The 19172-nt window shown below is 47.7% G+C and overlaps 1 protein-coding gene across 3 annotated transcripts; it reads left to right on the top strand.

Annotated features, from left to right (window-relative positions):
* Positions 1 to 1918: 1918 nt before the first annotated feature.
* LOC135255955 (sarcoplasmic/endoplasmic reticulum calcium ATPase 2-like) lies at positions 1919 to 18960 on the top strand. 3 transcript variants are annotated; one of them, XM_064337792.1, is made up of 21 exons: positions 1919 to 2322; positions 3212 to 3331; positions 4760 to 4777; positions 5222 to 5304; positions 5740 to 5844; positions 6299 to 6437; positions 8240 to 8406; positions 8933 to 9088; positions 9359 to 9500; positions 9833 to 9999; positions 10504 to 10592; positions 11380 to 11482; positions 12331 to 12462; positions 12761 to 12886; positions 13381 to 13602; positions 14241 to 14352; positions 15328 to 15569; positions 16050 to 16270; positions 16578 to 16780; positions 18023 to 18108; positions 18674 to 18956. In XM_064337792.1, the coding sequence occupies exons 2-21, from the start codon at positions 3214 to 3216 to the stop codon at positions 18845 to 18847; spliced, it is 2805 nt and encodes a 934-aa protein (XP_064193862.1). In that variant the 5' UTR covers positions 1919 to 2322; positions 3212 to 3213; the 3' UTR covers positions 18848 to 18956. The 3 variants fall into 3 exon arrangements, with proteins under 3 accessions (XP_064193862.1, XP_064193863.1, XP_064193861.1); XM_064337793.1 differs by lacking the exon at positions 1919 to 2322 and adding an exon at positions 2401 to 2470 and having other exon boundaries at positions 18674 to 18959; XM_064337791.1 differs by lacking the exon at positions 1919 to 2322 and adding an exon at positions 2416 to 2549 and having other exon boundaries at positions 18674 to 18960.
* The last annotated feature ends 212 nt before the right edge of the window (positions 18961 to 19172 follow it).

The raw sequence follows: 19172 nt of genomic DNA, 5'->3' as shown, positions 1-19172 counted from the left end.
GCAGTGTTAATATACTGTACTGTATTATCCCTCTCTTTCAGTGCAGTGTTAATGTGCTGTACTGTAGTAACCCTCTTTCTCAGTGCGGTGTTAATGTGCTATACTGTATTAACCCTCTTTCTCAGTGCGGTGTTAATGTGCTATACTGTATTAACCCTCTCTCTCAGTGCTGTGTTAATGTACTATATTAACCCTCTCAGTGCAGTGTTAATGTACTGTATTAACCCTCTCTCTCAGTGCACTGTAATGTACTGCATTAACCCTCTCTCTCAGTGCAGTGTTAATGTACTGTACTGTATTAACCCTCTCTCTCAGTGCAGTGCTAATGTACTGTATTAACCCTCTCTCTCAGTGCAGTGTTAATGTACTGTAGTGTCCAGTCAGTAAGATATATAATCTGTAACATCATTGGGGTCTGATGTTTGATTTGGACACCCTTTCTCTCCTCATCTCTGAGGTATTGATAAAATTAGGTGTAAAATGTGCTTTATTAAAATAGGTTAATTATAAAAAGCTCAGCAAAAGTGTGTCAGGGAGAAAATATGATTTGTGTTGGAACGTGGAGAACAAGCTGCTTGATACCAGTCTTTAGAATATAAGATTGATGTGAGTGTGCATGTGTGTGTTTATGTGCGTTCATACTGCATGCATGACTGTGTGTGTGTGTGTACAACATTAAAAACTCTGTGCATCTTTTTTTTTCATTTAACAAATTCATCAGTCTGCATACATATAAATGGTGAAAATCATAAATTTATTTCTAATGCAAAGCTGGGGGTTTAACATGTCATGTCCTTTTATATGAATGTTTACTTCTAATAGACTACCTTCTAAGTGGTTGTCCCACTGATTGGATAGAATTACAAATGGTACGCAAGAATGTGTTGTTGCATAGGCAAAAAAGTGGTCTTTAAAATGGCCAAAACCTAATGCTTCTGTGTGGACAGTACAATGAATGTGCTGCATTTAAATCGAATCCGAAAGCAACTGGCTTAATGTCGTAGCATTATGTTTTTGTGGGTATTGGTCTTTATGAATAATACAACTATTAAAAATGATTATTTTGATTGCACAAGCTCTTTTAGGATCTCTTTTAATATATAAATATGTGAATTTGTGGGAGATAGAGATGGGGAGTTAATTGCCTTGGGTGTGCAGCAAAAATTAGAAACTGATTTCATGGTGTGTATTTATGGATTTTTTAATTGGGTCAAACGCGAGCTCACTGAGTTCCGATGAAGCCAGACTGGAACATAACTGCCACCCGTCGCTCTCCCACGTCCTCTCAAGATTTCAACAAGCTGACCTTACTTATAAATCAGTGAACGGTCTCTGTGATGTTTGAATAATGAGGACACGTGGTATACTCTTAATTCTAACAATCGGCTACCCATTATTCTTATTGACGGCGCTTGATTTTGCCTCCCTAGTGACGGTTTGAAGTTGATACACCTCGCGGAAAGGTCTAAGAAATTGGCGTCGGAGAAAATAAGACAGGGAGGGACAGTGTCGTGTACTTGGCTGACCTCAACCACCTTCGTGGCCTTGTTGAAATATTACGTCATTGGCCCTCAGTCGTCTTCCCCTTGTTACAGATTGGGCACCGAAGTAAAATCTCCGCATTGCATTTTACTACGTAGTTCCGCCCGCTTTCAATATTTCCATGGCAGTAATTTGTCAAAATTTAAGTCAGTTATCATAGTATTTGTTTGGTTGGCAGATATTTAAGTCAATCTTTCGTACGGCGACAGTCGCACCGCATGGTTATTGGTCAAGTGCGGTACCAAGGGGAGGGTCTACGTTCCACTCCTGCACCAAGGTTTTTGTAGGCGGGATTCTTACGTACCACACAATGTGATTTGACAATATACCTGCCAAAGCCATTGAAAGCCCTCTCATAGGCCCAAACGCACCCCTTGTTTTCTGCGTCTGAAGCTTGGCGTAACTGTCATTCTGTGGCGACGGCTATGTTGGTTGGAGATAGCGGTGGATTAAAGCGCACGACATCGAGGGAATTAGCAACAGCCGTAGACAAATACGCCTTTACCCAGTAGTAATTAGATCACAGTTAGCTCAAACAATGTCGCTCATTTTATGACAGTGTTTAAAAATTATGGACCATGTAGGTTTCTGCGATAAATAACGGATGATTTAACGTTAGCTAATTCTGCTCTGTAAAACGTCGCTTATAAAACGTTTTGTTAGTTACGTATTCCTATATCTCTATTTTCTACAACACTGTCGTTGTTTTAATATTTTAATTCCGTAATTTGCGTTAGTGTAGTTATTGATTATCGCTGTAGCGGAATACTTATTGCACTGGTAAGTAAATTATCATTAGCGATGGTTATCACACGATAGCTTAGCTAGCTAGCCAGCTGTAGGTTATCAGCAGCATTAAGTATGTAGCCGGGTATCTGATCGATAACTGTGCTTTAGTGCGTGGACGCACTAGTAAGCAATATATCTGGTAACGTTATTGTCATGTAGGCTATGCTGCTATGGACGTTGTATGGTGTTTAACATTGCTGATATATTTCCCATTGCTGGTAATAATCTCGGTGTTCCATTTGTGTTTTTCCAATTGAAATGGGGGAACCGAGTGTAGATAGCTGGCTTGCCAAAAGGTTCGAGTTGCATAATGTTTAGACTATTGCCTTGTTAATAAACGCTTGCGTTAGCCTACTGTTAACTTAGATGCGCTTTGAATAAGCCTAGTTGTATAACTTATCACACCACAACCACAAATATTTGATGGCTTCATGAGATAATTGCGACTGTATTAACGTTACTTTCTTTGATGTTGAAAGCCAGTGCCTAAAGCAGTATGTAGGCTATGTAGCCTACTCCCTTAGTTTCTTTACCAAGCAAAACCTGCTGCCTCCGTTGTCACAGGCAACATTTTTCGCGTTTTCGTCTGGGGACCTGTTTATTAATTCAGTTACCGGGTTGTGATCAGTTGGATCTGGGATTTACTGTCATGCTCTATGCGTCTTTACTGTATGCTAGTGGGGCTGCCGCGGGAGTTCAGATGAATGACCTGATGGAGTTAATGTACAATATCCAAGTGAATACATTTTATTGACACTTGAATCTTGGCAGCCAATTTTTATTTGCGGTACTGCAGTGGCCTGCCAGTATGCTGGGCCGTGTGTGCGGTCCCTAACCCTCCCCCCCATCTCTCTGTTTCTCTCCCTCCCCCTTCCTGTAGGGATGGACAATGCCCATACGAAAACGGTGGAGGAAGTATTGGGGTTTTTCTGCGTGAACGAGTCAACTGGCCTGAGCAGCGAGCAGCTGAGGAAGGCTCGAGAGAAATGGGGATCAAACGGTAAACCCCCGGAGATCACCCTGCCAACACCGAGCGCTAGCCGTCCCTGAAATCTACGCGGACCCGCGGGCGCCACTAACGCATCTGTGGCCAATCCTGCATTTCTGCATCCGTCCAGACCAGAAACTGCAGCGCGCCAGGACAGCATATGCTATTAATAATTAAGCCCGTTTCCTGTTATTTATTTGTGTTATCTGTTTTTCTAATTCTTATTATTTTAAAATGACTATAAAAGCAGTTATAATAACAATAATAATAGTAATAATTCATTTTTTATTAATAACTATTACCTTTAACTATTCACAATTTTTCAACTCAGAACTATTTTTCGACTAATTTTCCAGAACTGTTTTTGCTCACTATGGCTGTCTCCTAATTTCATGATGGCAATAATAATAATAATAATAATGGCTCCTTGCATTTATAGAGCGCTTTTCTCACACTTAAAGTGCTTTACCGTTATAAGGGGGAACTCACCTCATCCACCTGCATGCAGACATTTTGTGCCAGAACACGCATCAGCTGAGGTGGAAACGATTTTTAGCCAGTTAAATTGGGGGATGATTAGGTGGCAGGTTGAGAGAGCTAGGTTGGGAATTTAGCCAGGAACCACCCCATCGGGGACCCCCCCACTGGGAAAACCCCCTACTCTTTGCAAAGAGTGTCATGGGGTCTTTAATGACCACAGTGAGTCGGGTACCTCAGGGTAACATCTCGTCTGAAAGACGGCAGCTCCTACAGCGCAGTGTTCCCATCACTGCACTGGGGTTTTATTTGATCAGAGGGAGGGAAGATCGCCCCCTACTGGCTCACCAACACCACTTCCAGAAGAGACTTTGTTTTCCCAGGAGGTCTTCCACTCACACCCGCTTTGCTTCATCCGTTCAGCTGGAGCAGTGCACATACTGGGTGATGTTTAATCCTGGAAGGTTGATTGAACAATAGTTTCTGTTGATTGAGTTTGAAAACCCTTGGAATTTACATAGTGGTGAACTAAGCAGGTGTAGAATGGATTGTAATTTGCTTAATGTCAAAAATTTTGTCACGCCTGTGTGTAATTAACCGAATTCCCCAGCTGTACCTGAACACAGTAGGGGGGCGCTGTTTTCTCTCTAGAATACCAGGCAGTGTGAAGCGCACAAGCTTGGCTTCAGTGGGCTTTCACAGAGCTGTGCTGGTAGAGCCTTTTGTGTTCACAGCTGTGTAGTAATTCAGGCTCCTTCCATTAGAACCTTCCTTATTTAAATCAGTTCTGATGTTTCAAAGCTGATCCGTCAGGTCGCCATTTTGGTTACCAGGAACCCGGGAGCTTTATGAGGTTATAAGGCTTTATAAGGTCTTTATGAGGACACTGGCTGCAGCAGCTCTTACGATTGCTGACATTCTTCTCTTTCTCTCTTTTATACCTCACTGGGTTTTGGTGTGAAGAACTCCCAGCGGAAGAAGGTAAGATACTCTATGCCCTCTATGCTCTCTCTCACTCAGTAATGTCAAAACATACAACACTGTATCAAAACGTAAGTCACGTAGTAGAGGTAGAAACTCTGGGTATTTTCAAGACTAGGCTTGATATGGCATTAGATACTATCTAACCTGTGAGAGCACTAGGTACAATTTAGTCAGGAAAGTAGGGAGCATTGTTGGGCTGAATGGCCTGTTCTTATCATGATGTTATGTTAAAACACAGAAATTTAAGACTTCACACACAAAAACCCATAAAGACACAGGCATACACACAGACATATTGACAGAGTTAATAAAATGTAAAACTGCAAAGCTACATGGATTAATGTCATGTATATATTGACATGCATACATTAATACTATTGACCATTCATTTGAATTAATTTATGATTATAATATCTCTCGTTCTCTGTCACCCCCCCTCAGGGAAGTCTCTCTGGGAGCTGGTATTGGAGCAGTTCGAGGATCTTCTGGTGCGGATCTTGCTGTTGGCGGCCTGCATCTCTTTTGTAAGGAAACTGCTCTCCGTACTAAAATTACCGACATTTTAACCAAAATTATTCTGCATCTGTGCATTTTTATTTAAGTTGGTGGGGATAATTATCACTGTGTGCAGAAAAACATTATGAAAGTTAGGAAAGGATTTCAGCCTCAGACACGAGGTGAAAAACCTCAGCTGAGATTTCAAGAAATGGGAGGGTTCCTCAATGGAAATGTAATATTTAACAAAACTGCAATATTCTAATACACTAAAATACCCACTACAGTACTCTATTATACTAACATACCCACTACAATACTCAATCATACTAACGTACCCACTACAATACTCAATCATTCTAACATACTCATTGCCCTCTATAATCCTCTATAATACTCTGTCATACTAACATTCCTTCCTCTCTCTCTCTCTCTCTCACTCTCACTTCCATCCTCATTTTTAGACTCTTGCCTGGTTTGAGGAGGGTGAGGGGACGATCACAGCCTTTGTGGAGCCCTTCGTTATCCTTCTGATCCTCATTGCTAATGCTATTGTTGGTGTGTGGCAGGTAAGGTTTGTGCGTGTGTGTGCGTGTGCATGTGTGTGTGCGCGTGCGTGCGTGCGTGTGCATGTGTGTGCGTGTGTGCATGTGAGTGTGCGTGTGTGTGTGTCCGTGTGTGTGTGCATGTGAGTGTGTGCATGTGTGTGTGCATGTGTGTGTGTGTGTGCATGTGTGTGCGTGTGTGTGCGTGTGTGCGTGTGTGCGTGCGTGGGTGCGTGTGTGCGTGCGTGTGTGCGTGCGTGCGTGCGTGCGTGGTGCGTGTGCGGTGCGTGGTGCGTGTGCTGTGTGCGGTGCGAGTGCGAGTGCGTAGTGCGGTGCGCAGTGCGGTGCGTCGTGCGTGTGCGCGTGCGTGCGTGTGTGCGTGAGTGTGAGTGTGAGTGTGAGAGTGTGTGCGAGTGTGAGTGTGCGAGTGCGTGTGTGTGTGTGTGTGCGTGTTCTGAACGCTCTCTCGTGTGCTCAGGAGCGTAATGCAGAGAACGCGATCGAGGCGCTGAAGGAGTACGAGCCGGAGATGGGGAAGGTTTACCGCCAGGACAAGAAGAGCGTGCAGCGGGTCCGGGCCAGAGACATCGTGCCGGGAGACATAGTGGAGGTGGCAGGTAAGAAACAAAACTACAAAAACTACAGAAACTTCCATGAGCATATTGTGCATATTCAGGTTGTGAGTCCTGCTGGAAAAGGTGTGTTGTTGGTCAGACTGCAGAAACAGACAGCAATGCAGTCACTGAGCTTTCGATGTGGCTGCTATGCAACTTATCCTCTTCTGTGAACAATGTGGAGTAGGAAGTGAGGGTTTATGGGAAGTGAAGTGTATAATTGAAATTGGGCCTGAGTACCTAGAATGTGGTGGCAGATGGCCTATAAGGAGAGGGAAAGGGAACTACATTTTCCATGAGGCCCTGACAAATTGTCCCATACAGGGCTGTAGCTTCAGCTGGGAAATTCAGCCAAAGTACAAAAGGTCAGAGACATTAACCTCAAAGCTTTACTCTCTTTTTCCCAAGAATATCTTTTTTCTGAAGCCTTCTGGGAACGTTTGGTTTAAGTGAAGTTTGTGTTCCTCACAGGAACTGACCGGAGAGAGCGGCCGTGGTGCTTCCATCTGAGCTTCAGCGTTCAGTGTCAGGGCTTCTAATCATAATATCAGAACTAATGCATACGCCATATTGTACACACTTATGGAACTGGGAATCCGTGGGGATGTAAGGAACTGGAAATCTGTGGGAATCTTGGAAACAGGAAATCTGTGGGAATAGTATAAATTGGAAGTCTGGCAATGCAAGGAGGACACAACTTTTACTCTTATCTGTGCAGGATAGGAGTGGGTCAACACAGGGCCTTTTATTACATAGAACACACTTTCCTCTGATCTTTTATTACACAGAACACACTTTCCTCTGATCTTTTATTACATAGAACACACTTTCCTCTGATCTTTTATTACATAGAACACACTTTCCTCTGATCGTTTATTACATAGAACACACATTCCTCTGATAGTTTATTACATAGAACACACTTTCCTCTTATAGTTTATTACATAGAACACACTTTCCTCTGATCGTTTATTACATAGAACACACTTTCCTGTTATAGTTTATTACATAGAACACACTTTCCTCTGATCGTTTATTACATAGAACACACTTTCCTCTGATCGTTTATTACATAGACACTTTCCTCTGATCTTTTAGAAAAAGAGGAAATCAGGAATAGGCAAATACTTTTTCTCAGCACTATACATAGAACATGGGCTTTCATTTTGTCGAAGGGAAGTGTACTCCATTTACTGTGATTTACAGCCTTTTGCTGTTTAACTCTTTGTGAGCAGCGTCATAAATTATTTAGACGCCAGTCCTTCCACTGAAGCACCTTCCAGGTACTCGGGGGGGTGGATGTGAAACTCTTACATTCCTAATGTTCATTTATGGTGCATAACAAGCGAAGAGGAAGTAAGAATGATATAGGACAGGAAGTGAAGAGGAAGTAAGTGTGATAGAACAGGAAGTGGAGGAGGAAGTAAGAATGATATAGAACAGGAAGTGAAGAGGAAGTAAGTGTGATATAGAACAGGAAGTGGAGGAGGAAGTAAGAATGATACATAACAGGAAGTGAAGAGGAAGTCAGTGTGATATAGAACAGGAAGTGAAGAGGAAGTAAGTATATAGAACAGGAAGTGAAGAGGAATTAAGTGTGAAATAGAACCAGTCGTGAAGAGGAAGTAAGTGTGAAATAGAACCAGTCGTGAAGAGGAAGTAAGTATGATACAGAACAGGAAGTGAAGAGGAAGTAAGTGTGAAATGGAACAGGTCATGAAGAGGACTTCGTCTCTGGTGTTGAGGAAGAAGTGAATGTGCTGCTTCCCTCCTAACTCCAATTCTGTTTTTCTGAACTCCCCCAGTTGGAGACAAGGTACCAGCGGACATCCGGCTGACCTCTATCCGCTCCACCACACTAAGAGTGGACCAGTCCATTCTGACGGGGGAGTCCGTGTCCGTGCTGAAACACACGGATCCAGTGCCTGACCCCCGCGCCGTCAACCAGGACAAGAAGAACATGCTGTTTTCTGTGAGTGGAGAGGCAGAGGGAGGGGGGCGTGGGGGGCAAAGTGTTCTTCACAGTCACTGTACTGCTTTGCAAAGCGTAGACACACAGTTGTAAGAGCCATTATTTACACAGGCTTTCTCTTTTATTTATTTACTTATTTATTGCCTGCCAGAATGTCCAGGTGGCTTAAATTTCTCTGGCTGGTCATTTTTACTGACCAAATTAAGCAATTGCTAGCTTACACAAATTCTGGTGTGCGTGTGTGTGTTTATATATATATGTGTCAGTGTGTGTGTGTTTGTATATATATCTGTCTGTGTGTGTGTGTGTTGTGTTTGTGTGTGTCTGTGTGTATGTGTGTGTTTGTATATATATCTGTGTGTGTGTGTGTGTGTGTGTGTGTGTGTGTATAGTCTCTAGGTAGGTCCTCTAAGTGCCAGGGCTGCAGTCCAGATGCAGGTTCTGTGGCAGTAATTGAAGTTCAGACAGGAAGGCTCAGTTTCTGGGAGGTGTACGGAGCATGACCCATCTCTGGCCACCCCCCCAGGGCACCAACATCGCCGCGGGCCGGGCCATGGGCGTGGTGGTGGCCACGGGCGTGCAGACGGAGATCGGGAAGATTCGGGACGAGATGGCGGCAACAGACCCGGAGAGGACTCCGCTGCAGCAGAAGCTGGACCAGTTCGGAGAGCAGCTGTCTAAGGTGGGACAGGTTGCCGTGGTGACGCAGTCTGCGCAGACCAGTTTATAGAGCTGCTGTCTAAGGTGGGACAGGTCGCCGTGGTGACGCAGTCTGCGCAGACCAGTTTATAGAGCTGCTGTCTAAGGTGGGACAGGTCGCCGTGGTGACGCAGTCTGCGCAGACCAGTTTATAGAGCTGCTGTCTAAGGTGGGACAGGCCTGTGGGCTGCTGTTGCTGTGGTGACGCAGTCTGCGCAGACGCAGCTCTCCTGACGGGACCCTTTCCTCGCAGGTGATCACCCTGATCTGCGTGGCCGTGTGGGGCATCAACGTGGGGCATTTCAACGACCCCGTCCACGGGGGCAGCTGGCTGAGGGGGGCAGTTTACTACTTCAAGATCGCCGTGGCCCTGGCGGTGGCTGCCATTCCTGAGGGTACTGCTCTCCTCCGCTCCTTCTCTTCCTCTCTCCTTCTCTCTTTCTCTCTCTGTCCTCTCCTCTCTCTTCCTCCTCTCTCTCCTCTCTCTCTGTCCTCCCTCTCTTCTCCTGTCTCTCTTTCCTCCTCTTCTCCTCCCTCCTCTCTTTCTTCCCTCTATTCTTCCCTCTTCTCCCTGTCCTCCTCTCTTTCTCTATCCTTCTCCTCTCTCTGTCCTGCTCTCCTCCTGTACTCTCCCTCTCTCCCTCCCTCTTCCTCTCCCTCTGTCCTCCCTCTCTCCCTCTCTGTATGAGTAATGTGAGCTGTTAATTAGCCCCGCCCCCTTTCCCAGGTCTCCCTGCTGTCATCACCACCTGCCTGGCGCTGGGCACGCGGCGCATGGCCCGTAAGAACGCCATCGTGCGCAGCCTGCCCTCCGTGGAGACGCTGGGCTGCACCTCCGTCATCTGCTCCGACAAGACCGGCACGCTCACCACCAATCAGATGTCTGTGTGCCGGGTGAGGCCCCGCCCTGCCGGGCTCAGTGTAACCAATCCGCTGCGGCCCGTCCCGGGGCCTGGTCGGCGGGGAACGGGATCAGGTCCCGTACAATCCTGGCAGTTCAGAAAATTCTTCAGTTCTTAAATTGGAAAAAAAATCCTTATATTTCCTAAATTGACTGAATTGAGATGAAATTGAGCTCCTAGCCCAGGTGAACAGTGATGTATATGTAATGCAGCGTATGGATGTCTGCAGTGTGCTTTAATCTACTCGTTACAGTCTAACGCCTGCTTGACTTCACTAAGGTATGGGAAACGTATGGGATTGAGAGGCTTAAGATTTAAGCTTAACTATGTAAGATTATTATTATTTTCTTGTTCTAGAAACGATGGTAACGTCATGGTGTTTACGGGTTGAGTAATCAGTGTGCGGGTTGCGTGGCGTGTCTGCTTCACTAACAGTCTTCCGTGTTTAACCCCCTTTTCTAACAGTCTGTGTGCGGGACTATTTCTTTGTGCGTAGATGTTTGTGGTGGACAGTGTGATGGGGGAGCAATGTGCCCTGAGCGAGTTTACAGTGACCGGCTCTACTTACGCTCCAGAAGGGGAAGTGTGAGTGCATTTAACCACTAACGTGTGCTTATAGAGTTACAGTAGTGTTACTAACCGTTTCACACGTGCTTATAGTTACATTAGTGCTAATAACAGTGTCACACGTGCTTATAGAGTTACACTAGTGCTAATAGCAGTTTCACACATGCATATAGAGTTACAGTAGTGTTACTAACCGTTTCACACGTGCTTATAGTTACATTAGTGCTAATAACAGTGTCACACGTGCTTATAGAGTTACACTAGTGCTAATAGCAGTTTCACACATGCATATAGAGTTACAGTAGTGTTACTAACAGTGTCACACGTGCTTATAGAGTTACACTAGTGCTACTAACAGTTTCACACGTGCTTATAGAGTTACACTAGTGCTAATAGCAGTTTCACACATGCATATAGAGTTACACTATTGCTACTAACAGTTTCACACATGCTATACCTAAAAATAAAAGGTTTTGGCACCACTCTCAGTGCCAGTGGCAAAAGTATCCACCAGTATGCAGAGTGTGTTCCCGGAAACGTACATGTAAGTCTGAAAGCACGTGAACGTATATGCACTGAGCTGGCTGCTGTGTCATGGGCCCGGACCTTTTATCCCATCCAGTTAGTGTCTGTTTTAGTCATCTTAACTTGCCTCAAACATTTAGGATTTTTATACTAGGGGCCTGAAGGAAAGGTACTTTGCAGAAATATTTTGATATCATTACTCTCTGTTTCCCTCCTTCGCTCTCTCTCTCTGTCCCCCCCTCTCCCTCTTTCTCTCCCTCCTTTTCTCTTCGTCCCTCAGGTATAAGGATGGCAGTCCTGTTTGTTGTAGCCAGTTTGAAGGACTTGTTGAAATGGCCACCATCTGTGCCCTCTGCAATGACTCCTCCCTGGACTACAATGAGGTTATTGACACCCCCACTGCCTTGAATACCTCTTACTCTGCAATACTGTAGAATGCTACTGTAGAGCGGTACCCTCAGTACAGACCCACCCCACTGCCCTCAGTACAGACCCATCCTACTGCCCTCAGTACAGACCCACCCTACTGTCCTCAGTACAGACCCACCCCACTGCCCTCAGTACAGACCCATCCTACTGTCCTCAGTACAGACCCACCCTACTGTCCTCAGTACAGACCCACCCTACTGCCCTCAGGACAGACCCACCCCACTGCCCTCAATACAGACTGCCCTCAGTACAGACCTACCCCACTGCCCTCAGTACAGACTCGCCCTACTGCCCTCAGTACAGACCCACCCCACTGTCCTCAGTACAGACCCACCCTACTGCCCTCAGTACAGACCCACACTACTGACCTCAGTACAGATGCACCCTACTGCCCTCAGTACAGGTCTGTAGTGCAGTGATACTGCTTTGGTCTGTAGTGCAGTGATACTGGGTTGGTCTGTAGTGCAGTAATACTCACTTGGTCTGTAGTTCAGTAATACTGGTTTGGACTGCAGTGCAGTGATACTGGGTTGGTCTGTAGTGCAGGATGTTGGGTTGGTCTGTAGTGCAGTGATACTGTTTTGGTCTGTAGTGCAGTGATGTTGGGTTGGCCTGTAGTGCAGTGATGTTGGTTTGGTCTGTAGGGCAGTGATTGTGCTGGTCTGTAGTGCAGTGATGTTGGGTTGGCCTGTAGTGCAGTGATGTTGGGTTGGTCTGTGGGGCAGTGATTGTGCTGGTCTGTACTGCAGTGATACTGGTGGGCAGTGTAGCCCAGGCGGTGATTGTTCTTCCTCTCTCTCAGGCGAAGGGCGTGTATGAGAAAGTGGGTGAGGCCACAGAGACTGCCCTCTGCTGCCTGGTGGAGAAAATGAACGTGTTCGACACAGACCTGCGTGGGCTCGCTCCTGCAGAGAGGGCCACAGCCTGCTGCTCTGTGAGTGTGTGTGTGTGAGTGTGTGCGTGAGAGAGAGAGAGTGTGTATGCACGTGTGTGAGTGTGTGTGTGTGTGTGTGTGTGTGTGTGCGTGAGAGAGAGAGAGTGTGTGTGTGTGTGTGTGTGTGTGTGTGTGCGTGTGTGTGTGTGAGAGAGTGTGTGTGTGAGTGTGTGTGTGTGTGTAAGAGAGTGTGTGTGTGTGTATCTGAGAGTGTGTGTGTGTGTGTGTGTGCTTAGTTCATCATAATAAAAAATTGTAATAGAAGTAATAAACAGAGACACCCCCCCATCCCCCCCAGGTGATAAAGCAGCTCATGCAGAAGGACCTGACGCTGGAGTTCTCTAGGGACAGGAAGTCCATGTCCGTCTTCTGCTCCCCCAACAAGCTGAGCCGCTCCGCCTCAGGAGCCAAGATGTTCATAAAGGTCAGAAGCCCCCCCTTTCTACTTCCTCTGTCCCCCTCTGTGAAATCCCCCTTTCTACTTCCTGTGTCCCCCTCTGTGAAATCCCCCCCTTTCTACTTCCTGTCACCCCTCTTCAAATCCCCCCTTTCTACTTCCTGTCACCCCCTCTGTGAAATCCCCCCTTTCTACTTCCTGTCTCCCCCTCTTTCAAATCCCCCTCTTTCTACTTCTCTGTCCCCCTCTGTGAAATCCCCCCTTGCTACTTCCTGTCTCCCCCTCTTTCAAATCCCCCTCTTTCTACTTCCTCTGTCCCCCTCTGTGAAATCCCCCCCTTTCTACTTCCTGTCTCCCCCCTCTTTCACATGCAGATACTCTTTATTTTCATGAAGCATCAACTTAAATGCAAATCAGTTCAGTGGTGTTTTATTGGAAGGACATTTGGACGTGTACAATGTATAATATAAAATATTAAATGTATAACTGTCGTATAACCCCCCCCCCCCCCCCTCCCCTAGGGTGCCCCGGAGAGCGTTCTGGAGCGTTGCCAGTGGTTACGGGTTGGGGGGAGTTCACGGGTGCCCCTTACGGGGGTCCTGCGGGAGCAGCTGCTGGCAACGGTGCGTGAGTGGGGGTCAGGGCGTGACACCTTGCGCTGCCTCGCCATGGCAACCCGCGACTCCCCGCCCGACCCCCGCTGCCTCAACCTGGAGAACTCCGCCGGCTTCTCTGACTACGAGGTGAGGGCGTAAAAACTATGGAATGCTGCAGTAAACTGTACAACACTGTAGTAAACTACTCTACACTGCAGTAAACTACACAACAGTGCAGTAAAAACTATGGAATGCTGCAGTAAACTGTACAACACTGTAGTAAACTGCTCTACACTGCAGTAAACTACACAACAGTGCAGTAAAAACTATGGAATGCTGCAGTAAACTGTACAACACTGTAGTAAACTGCTCTACACTGCAGTAAACTACACAACAGTGCAGTAAAAACTAGGGAATGCTGCAGTGAACTGTACAGCACTGTAGTAAACTGCTGCAGACTGCAGTAAACTACACAACAGTGCAGTAAAAACTACACCATGCTGCATTAAACTGTACAACATTGTAGTAAACTGCTCTACACTGCAGTAAACTACACAACAGTGCAGTAAAAACAAGGCAATGCTGCAGTAAACTGTACAACACTGTAGTAAACTGCTCTACACCTGCAGTAAAGTACAATAGAGTAAACGAAACTGTACTGAACATAGCACAAATAAAGTATATCATTTTTCGAGTTTCCTCTGTAAGCCATCTTTGTGACAGCGTTTCTTTAAAAAGTGCTAGACTAATTAAATTGAATAAACCCTCTCGCCCCCCCCCGCCAGTCGGACCTGACCTTCGTGGGCTGCGTGGGGATGCTGGACCCCCCCAGGAAGGAGGTTCTGAGTGCCGTGCGCATGTGCAGACAGGCAGGGATTCGCGTCATCATGATCACAGGTCAGATACCGCTGATCCGCGCAGGTCAGATACCGCTGATCCGCGCAGGTCAGATACCGCTGATCCACGCGGGTCAGATACCGCTGATCCGCGCGGGTCAGGTACCGCTGATCCGCGCGGGTCAGGTACCGCTGATCCGCACGGGTCAGGTACCGCTGATCCGCACGGGTCAGATACCGCTGATCCCGCCGGGTCAGGTACCGCTGATCCGCACGGGTCAGGTACCGCTGATCCGCACGGGTTCAGTACCGCTGATCCGCACGGGTCAGGTACCGCTGATCCGCCGGGTCAGGTACCGCTGATCCGCACGGGTCAGGTACCGCTGATCCGCACGGGTCAGATACCGCTGATCCGCACGGGTCAGGTACCGCTGATCCGCACGGGTCAGGTACCGCTGATCCGCACGGGTCAGGTACCGCTGATCCGCACGGGTCAGGTACCGCTGATCCGCACGGGTCAGGTACCGCTGATCCACACGGGTCAGGTACCGCTGATCCACACGGGTCAGGTACCGCTGATCCACACGGGTCAGGTACCGCTGATCCGCACGGGTCAGGTACCGCTGATCCGCACGGGTCAGGTACCGCTGATCCGCACGGGTCAGGTACCGCTGATCCACACGGGTCAGATACCGCTGATCCGCGCAGGTCAGATACCGCTGATCCACACGGGTCAGATACGCTGATCCGCACGGGTCAGGTACCGCTGATCCGCCGGTCAGTCCGCTGATCCTGCCGGTCGTACCGCTGATCCACACGGTCGATACCGCTGATCCGCAGTCAATACGCTGATCCCCGGTCAGATACCGCTGATCGCGGAACTGTTTAATAAGCTTTCTCTCGCTCTCTCTCCCTCTCTCTCTCTCTCTCTCTCCCTCCCTCCCTCCCTCTCCCTTTCTCTCTCTCTCTCTCTCTCTCTCTCTCTCTCTCTCCCCCCCTCCCCCTGGCCCCGCCCTTGCGGTTGCCATGGTTCTAGGGGACAATAAGGGGACGGCGATGTCCATCTGCCGCCGCGTGGGCATTATCACGGAGCAGGAGGAGGAGGAGGGGCAGGGCGGGCCATTTGGGGGGGGGCTGACGGGGCGCGAGTTCGACGAGCTGCCCCCCCACCTGCAGCGGCAGGCCTGTCGCACCTGTCGCTGCTTCGCCCGCGTGGAGCCCACCCACAAGAGCCGCATCGTAGAGTACCTGCAGAGTCTGAGCGACATCACCGCCATGGTGAGGTCCCCACGAGTCTGTGTGTGTATGTGTGAGCGTGTGTGTGCCTGTGCGAGTGCGAGTGTGTGTGTGCGTGCGTGTGAGCGTGTGTGTGTGTGTGTGTGCGTGTGTGTGTGTGTGTGTGAGCGTGTGTGTGTGTGCGTGTGTGTGTGTCTGTATGTGAGTGTGTCTAAGTGTGTGTGTGAGCGTGTGTGTGTGTCTGTATGTGAGTGTGTCTAAGTGTGTGTGTGAGTGTGTGTGCGTGTGCGTGTGTGTGTGTGTGTGAGTGTGTGTGCGTGCGAGTGTGTGTGTGTGCCTGTGCGAGTGCGAGTGCGTGTGTGTGTGCGTGTGAGCGTGTGCGTGTGTGTGTGTGTGCGTGTGTCTGTATGTGAGTGTGTGTGTGAGCGTGTGTGTGTGTCTGTATGTGAGTGTGTCTAAGTGTGTCTGTATGTGAGTGTGTGTGTGTGTGTGTGTGTTACTGAGTCTGTGTGTGTCTCTCAGACAGGAGATGGGGTAAACGATGCCCCTGCCTTGAAGAAGGCAGAGATTGGCATCGCCATGGGCTCTGGGACGGCCGTTGCTAAGTCAGCCTCGGAGATGATTCTCGCCGACGACAACTTCTCCACCATTGTGGCAGCGGTGGAGGAGGGCCGAGCCATCTACAACAACATGAAGCAGTTCATCCGCTACCTCATCTCCTCCAACATTGGAGAGGTGGTCTGGTAAGACCCGCCCCTCATGTCTTCCTTCAGGACTGTAGTTTAGTTTTTCATGTGTGAGGTGTCTTATGGGGACTGTAGTTTCATTCTCGTGTGACATGGTTTATGGGGACTGTAGTTCTCGTGTGACATGGTTTATGGGGACTGTAGTTTAGTTTCTTTCTCGTGTGAAGTGTCTTGTGACGACAGTAATTCAAGAATGTATTTCTTGGCATGAGCACACATTGGCATAGTATTGCCAAAGCATAGCTTACATGAAATCTAAATCAACACGTCTCTCTCCCTCTCCCTCCCCCGCTCTCTGTTCTAGTATATTCCTCACTGCTGCATTGGGAATGCCCGAGGCCTTGATTCCAGTCCAGCTGCTGTGGGTGAATCTGGTGACAGACGGGTTCCCAGCCACAGCCCTGGGGTTCAACCCCCCCGACCTGGACATCATGTCACGGCCCCCCCGCTCCCCCAAGGAGCCGCTCATCTCCGGCTGGCTCTTCTGCAGATACCTGATCATCGGCTGTGAGTCCCTCAAAAACCCATACTGTTCTAGCGGCGTCAAGCAAAACTCTGTTAGCTCTATTTGGACCGTTGTTAAGCAGAAACCTCTGATTGCTAATTCTGTGATTCCATGAAAACAATGATTCTATCAGAAATAAATATTTCCTTCTAATTATAGAATTAGCACCAATTTTGGTTATTGGTCAGTTATTTAAGAAAATTGCCATAACTCAATCTCTATCTCTCTCGGTCTTGCTTTTTTAAATGGTTTGGTAATGCAGAGTAGACAAAGCGTACTTCTTGTTCCTTTCAACCAGGTTAGAATGCCAGCTAATGTTAGCTTTATGCTAGGTTCTCTGTTATTCACGTTGCTTGGTTAATATTAAAATAGAGTTGGGCTTTAGGTCAGAGTGGTCTCATCGTGTGCTTGCCTCTTCAAAAGTACTGGCTAACGGGGTATTGGAGTAAGATACGAGGCAAGTTCACACCAGTAAGTTAACGGACTCTTCGTCATACACATTTGTATGAAATTTAAAATCGGACGCTCGCTCTTGTGTAAGGCTAACTGGAACAGCTGTACGCCGAACCGCTGTATCGACAGCTGAAAGACGACTCTTATGTTGTTGTCTGTATTTCTGGCTCAATGTCACCGACATTCATTTCCTCCCCGGCATGTGATTCCGCCTCGTGCCTCTTGTAACATGGCTAACAATAGCTCAGTTTTTGCTTCGCCGTTGTAAATCTGTCTGAATTTAGTGTATAGCTAGCATATGTTAGCGTAGTACAGCAGTCACGAATAGATTTACGAGGCAACACAACCACGCATGGCGGTAGATTTATTGATTTTCTTAAAGTGACAACGATCAAATTCACAGCTGTGGCGCTTCTTTCTGCGGAGTTGATAGTTCTAGGTTAAAGCGGCCCGTTACACACAGCAGCGGTCATTATACAGAAATATGTGACCGCTGAATGCCTGAAGTGGCCAATCAGAATCCAGCATTAAAGCTGTGTCATAATTCTCTATACTGACTGCTGTTTCACACCTGACTGTATCCCCCCGCACTCCCTGTGGCCAAACAGCCTGGTCAGAGCGTGCTCTTTCCCATTGGTAACTAATGCTAACTAGTGTCAACTAGGCATTAGCGGGAAAAGGCTTGGAAAGAAGGAAAATGTTTTTTAAAAATTAAGAAATTTGAAGCTCCCTCTCTCTTTCTCTTTCCCCCTCTCTCCCTCCTTCACCCGCTCCCCCTCTCTCTCTCTCAGGTTATGTGGGTGCAGCCACTGTGGGAGCTGCCGCTTGGTGGTTCATGGCAGCTCATGATGGACCCAAAGTCACCTTCTACCAGCTGGTAATAATCCCTGGATTAGTGACCTTTTTCCCGGTTATATACAGCCACACTCGTGCTGCGGTCTTTACCAGCGACGCCAGGGAGGGTAGACGAGCCAAGCCAAGCTTTGCACAGACATGAGGCAGACATTTAGCAAGCAGACCACAGGTGCCTGACTGACCAGCAGAGGTCGCTATATATCAGTGAGATGCAGATCCTGACCAGTTGAACCCGCCCTGATTCCAGTTACGTATCACCCTTTTGGTTAGGCAGTTAGCCCTGGCATTGTTGCAGTTCCAACCAGGGCCATGGGGCCCATCCACACACTGGAGAAGAGCCTTAACAGATACCAGACCATGGGGCCCATCCACACACTGGAACAGAGCCTTAACAGATACCAGACCATGGGGCCCATCCACACACTGGAGCAGAGCCTTAACAGATATCAGACCATGGGGCCCATCCACACACTGGAACAGAGCCTTAACAGATACCAGACCATGGGGCCCATCCGCACACTGGAACAGAGCCTTAACAGATACCAGCCCACCAATCTCTCTCTCTCTCTCTCTCTCCCCCCCCCCAGTCGCACTACCTGCAGTGCAGTGAGGGGCACAGTGAGTTTGCGGGGGTGCAGTGTTCGGTTTTCGAGTCGCCGTACCCCATGACCATGGCCCTCTCCGTCCTTGTCACCATAGAGATGTGCAACGCCCTCAACAGGTGCCGGAGGACCACAACTCCCACAATTCCATTAAATTAAAATGGATATATTCTGTTGCCAGTTTACCATGCATGAGCTAAATTTCAGTTGATTTTCTGAATTTACTGAATTGAAATTAAATTGAGTCCCGGTTTGGCTGGTGAGCAGTGACATGGCAGGTTTTCTGTGTGTGTGTGTGTGTTTGTGTGTGTGTGTGTGTAATGGTGTGGTGCATGTGTGTAATGTGTGTGTGTGTGTGTGTAATGTGTATGTGTAATGTGTATGTGTGTGTGTGTGTGTGTAATGGTGTGGTGCATGTGTGTAATGTGTGTGTTTGTGTGTGTGTGTGTGTAATGTGTGCGTCTTGTGGTATAATGTCTGTGAA

The sequence above is a fragment of the Anguilla rostrata genome, chromosome 5, assembly GCF_018555375.3.
Source record: "Anguilla rostrata isolate EN2019 chromosome 5, ASM1855537v3, whole genome shotgun sequence".
Classification (NCBI taxonomy): domain Eukaryota; kingdom Metazoa; phylum Chordata; class Actinopteri; order Anguilliformes; family Anguillidae; genus Anguilla; species Anguilla rostrata.
Note: the sequence above shows the minus strand (reverse complement) of the source record. Positions and strands in the feature narration are given on the sequence as shown.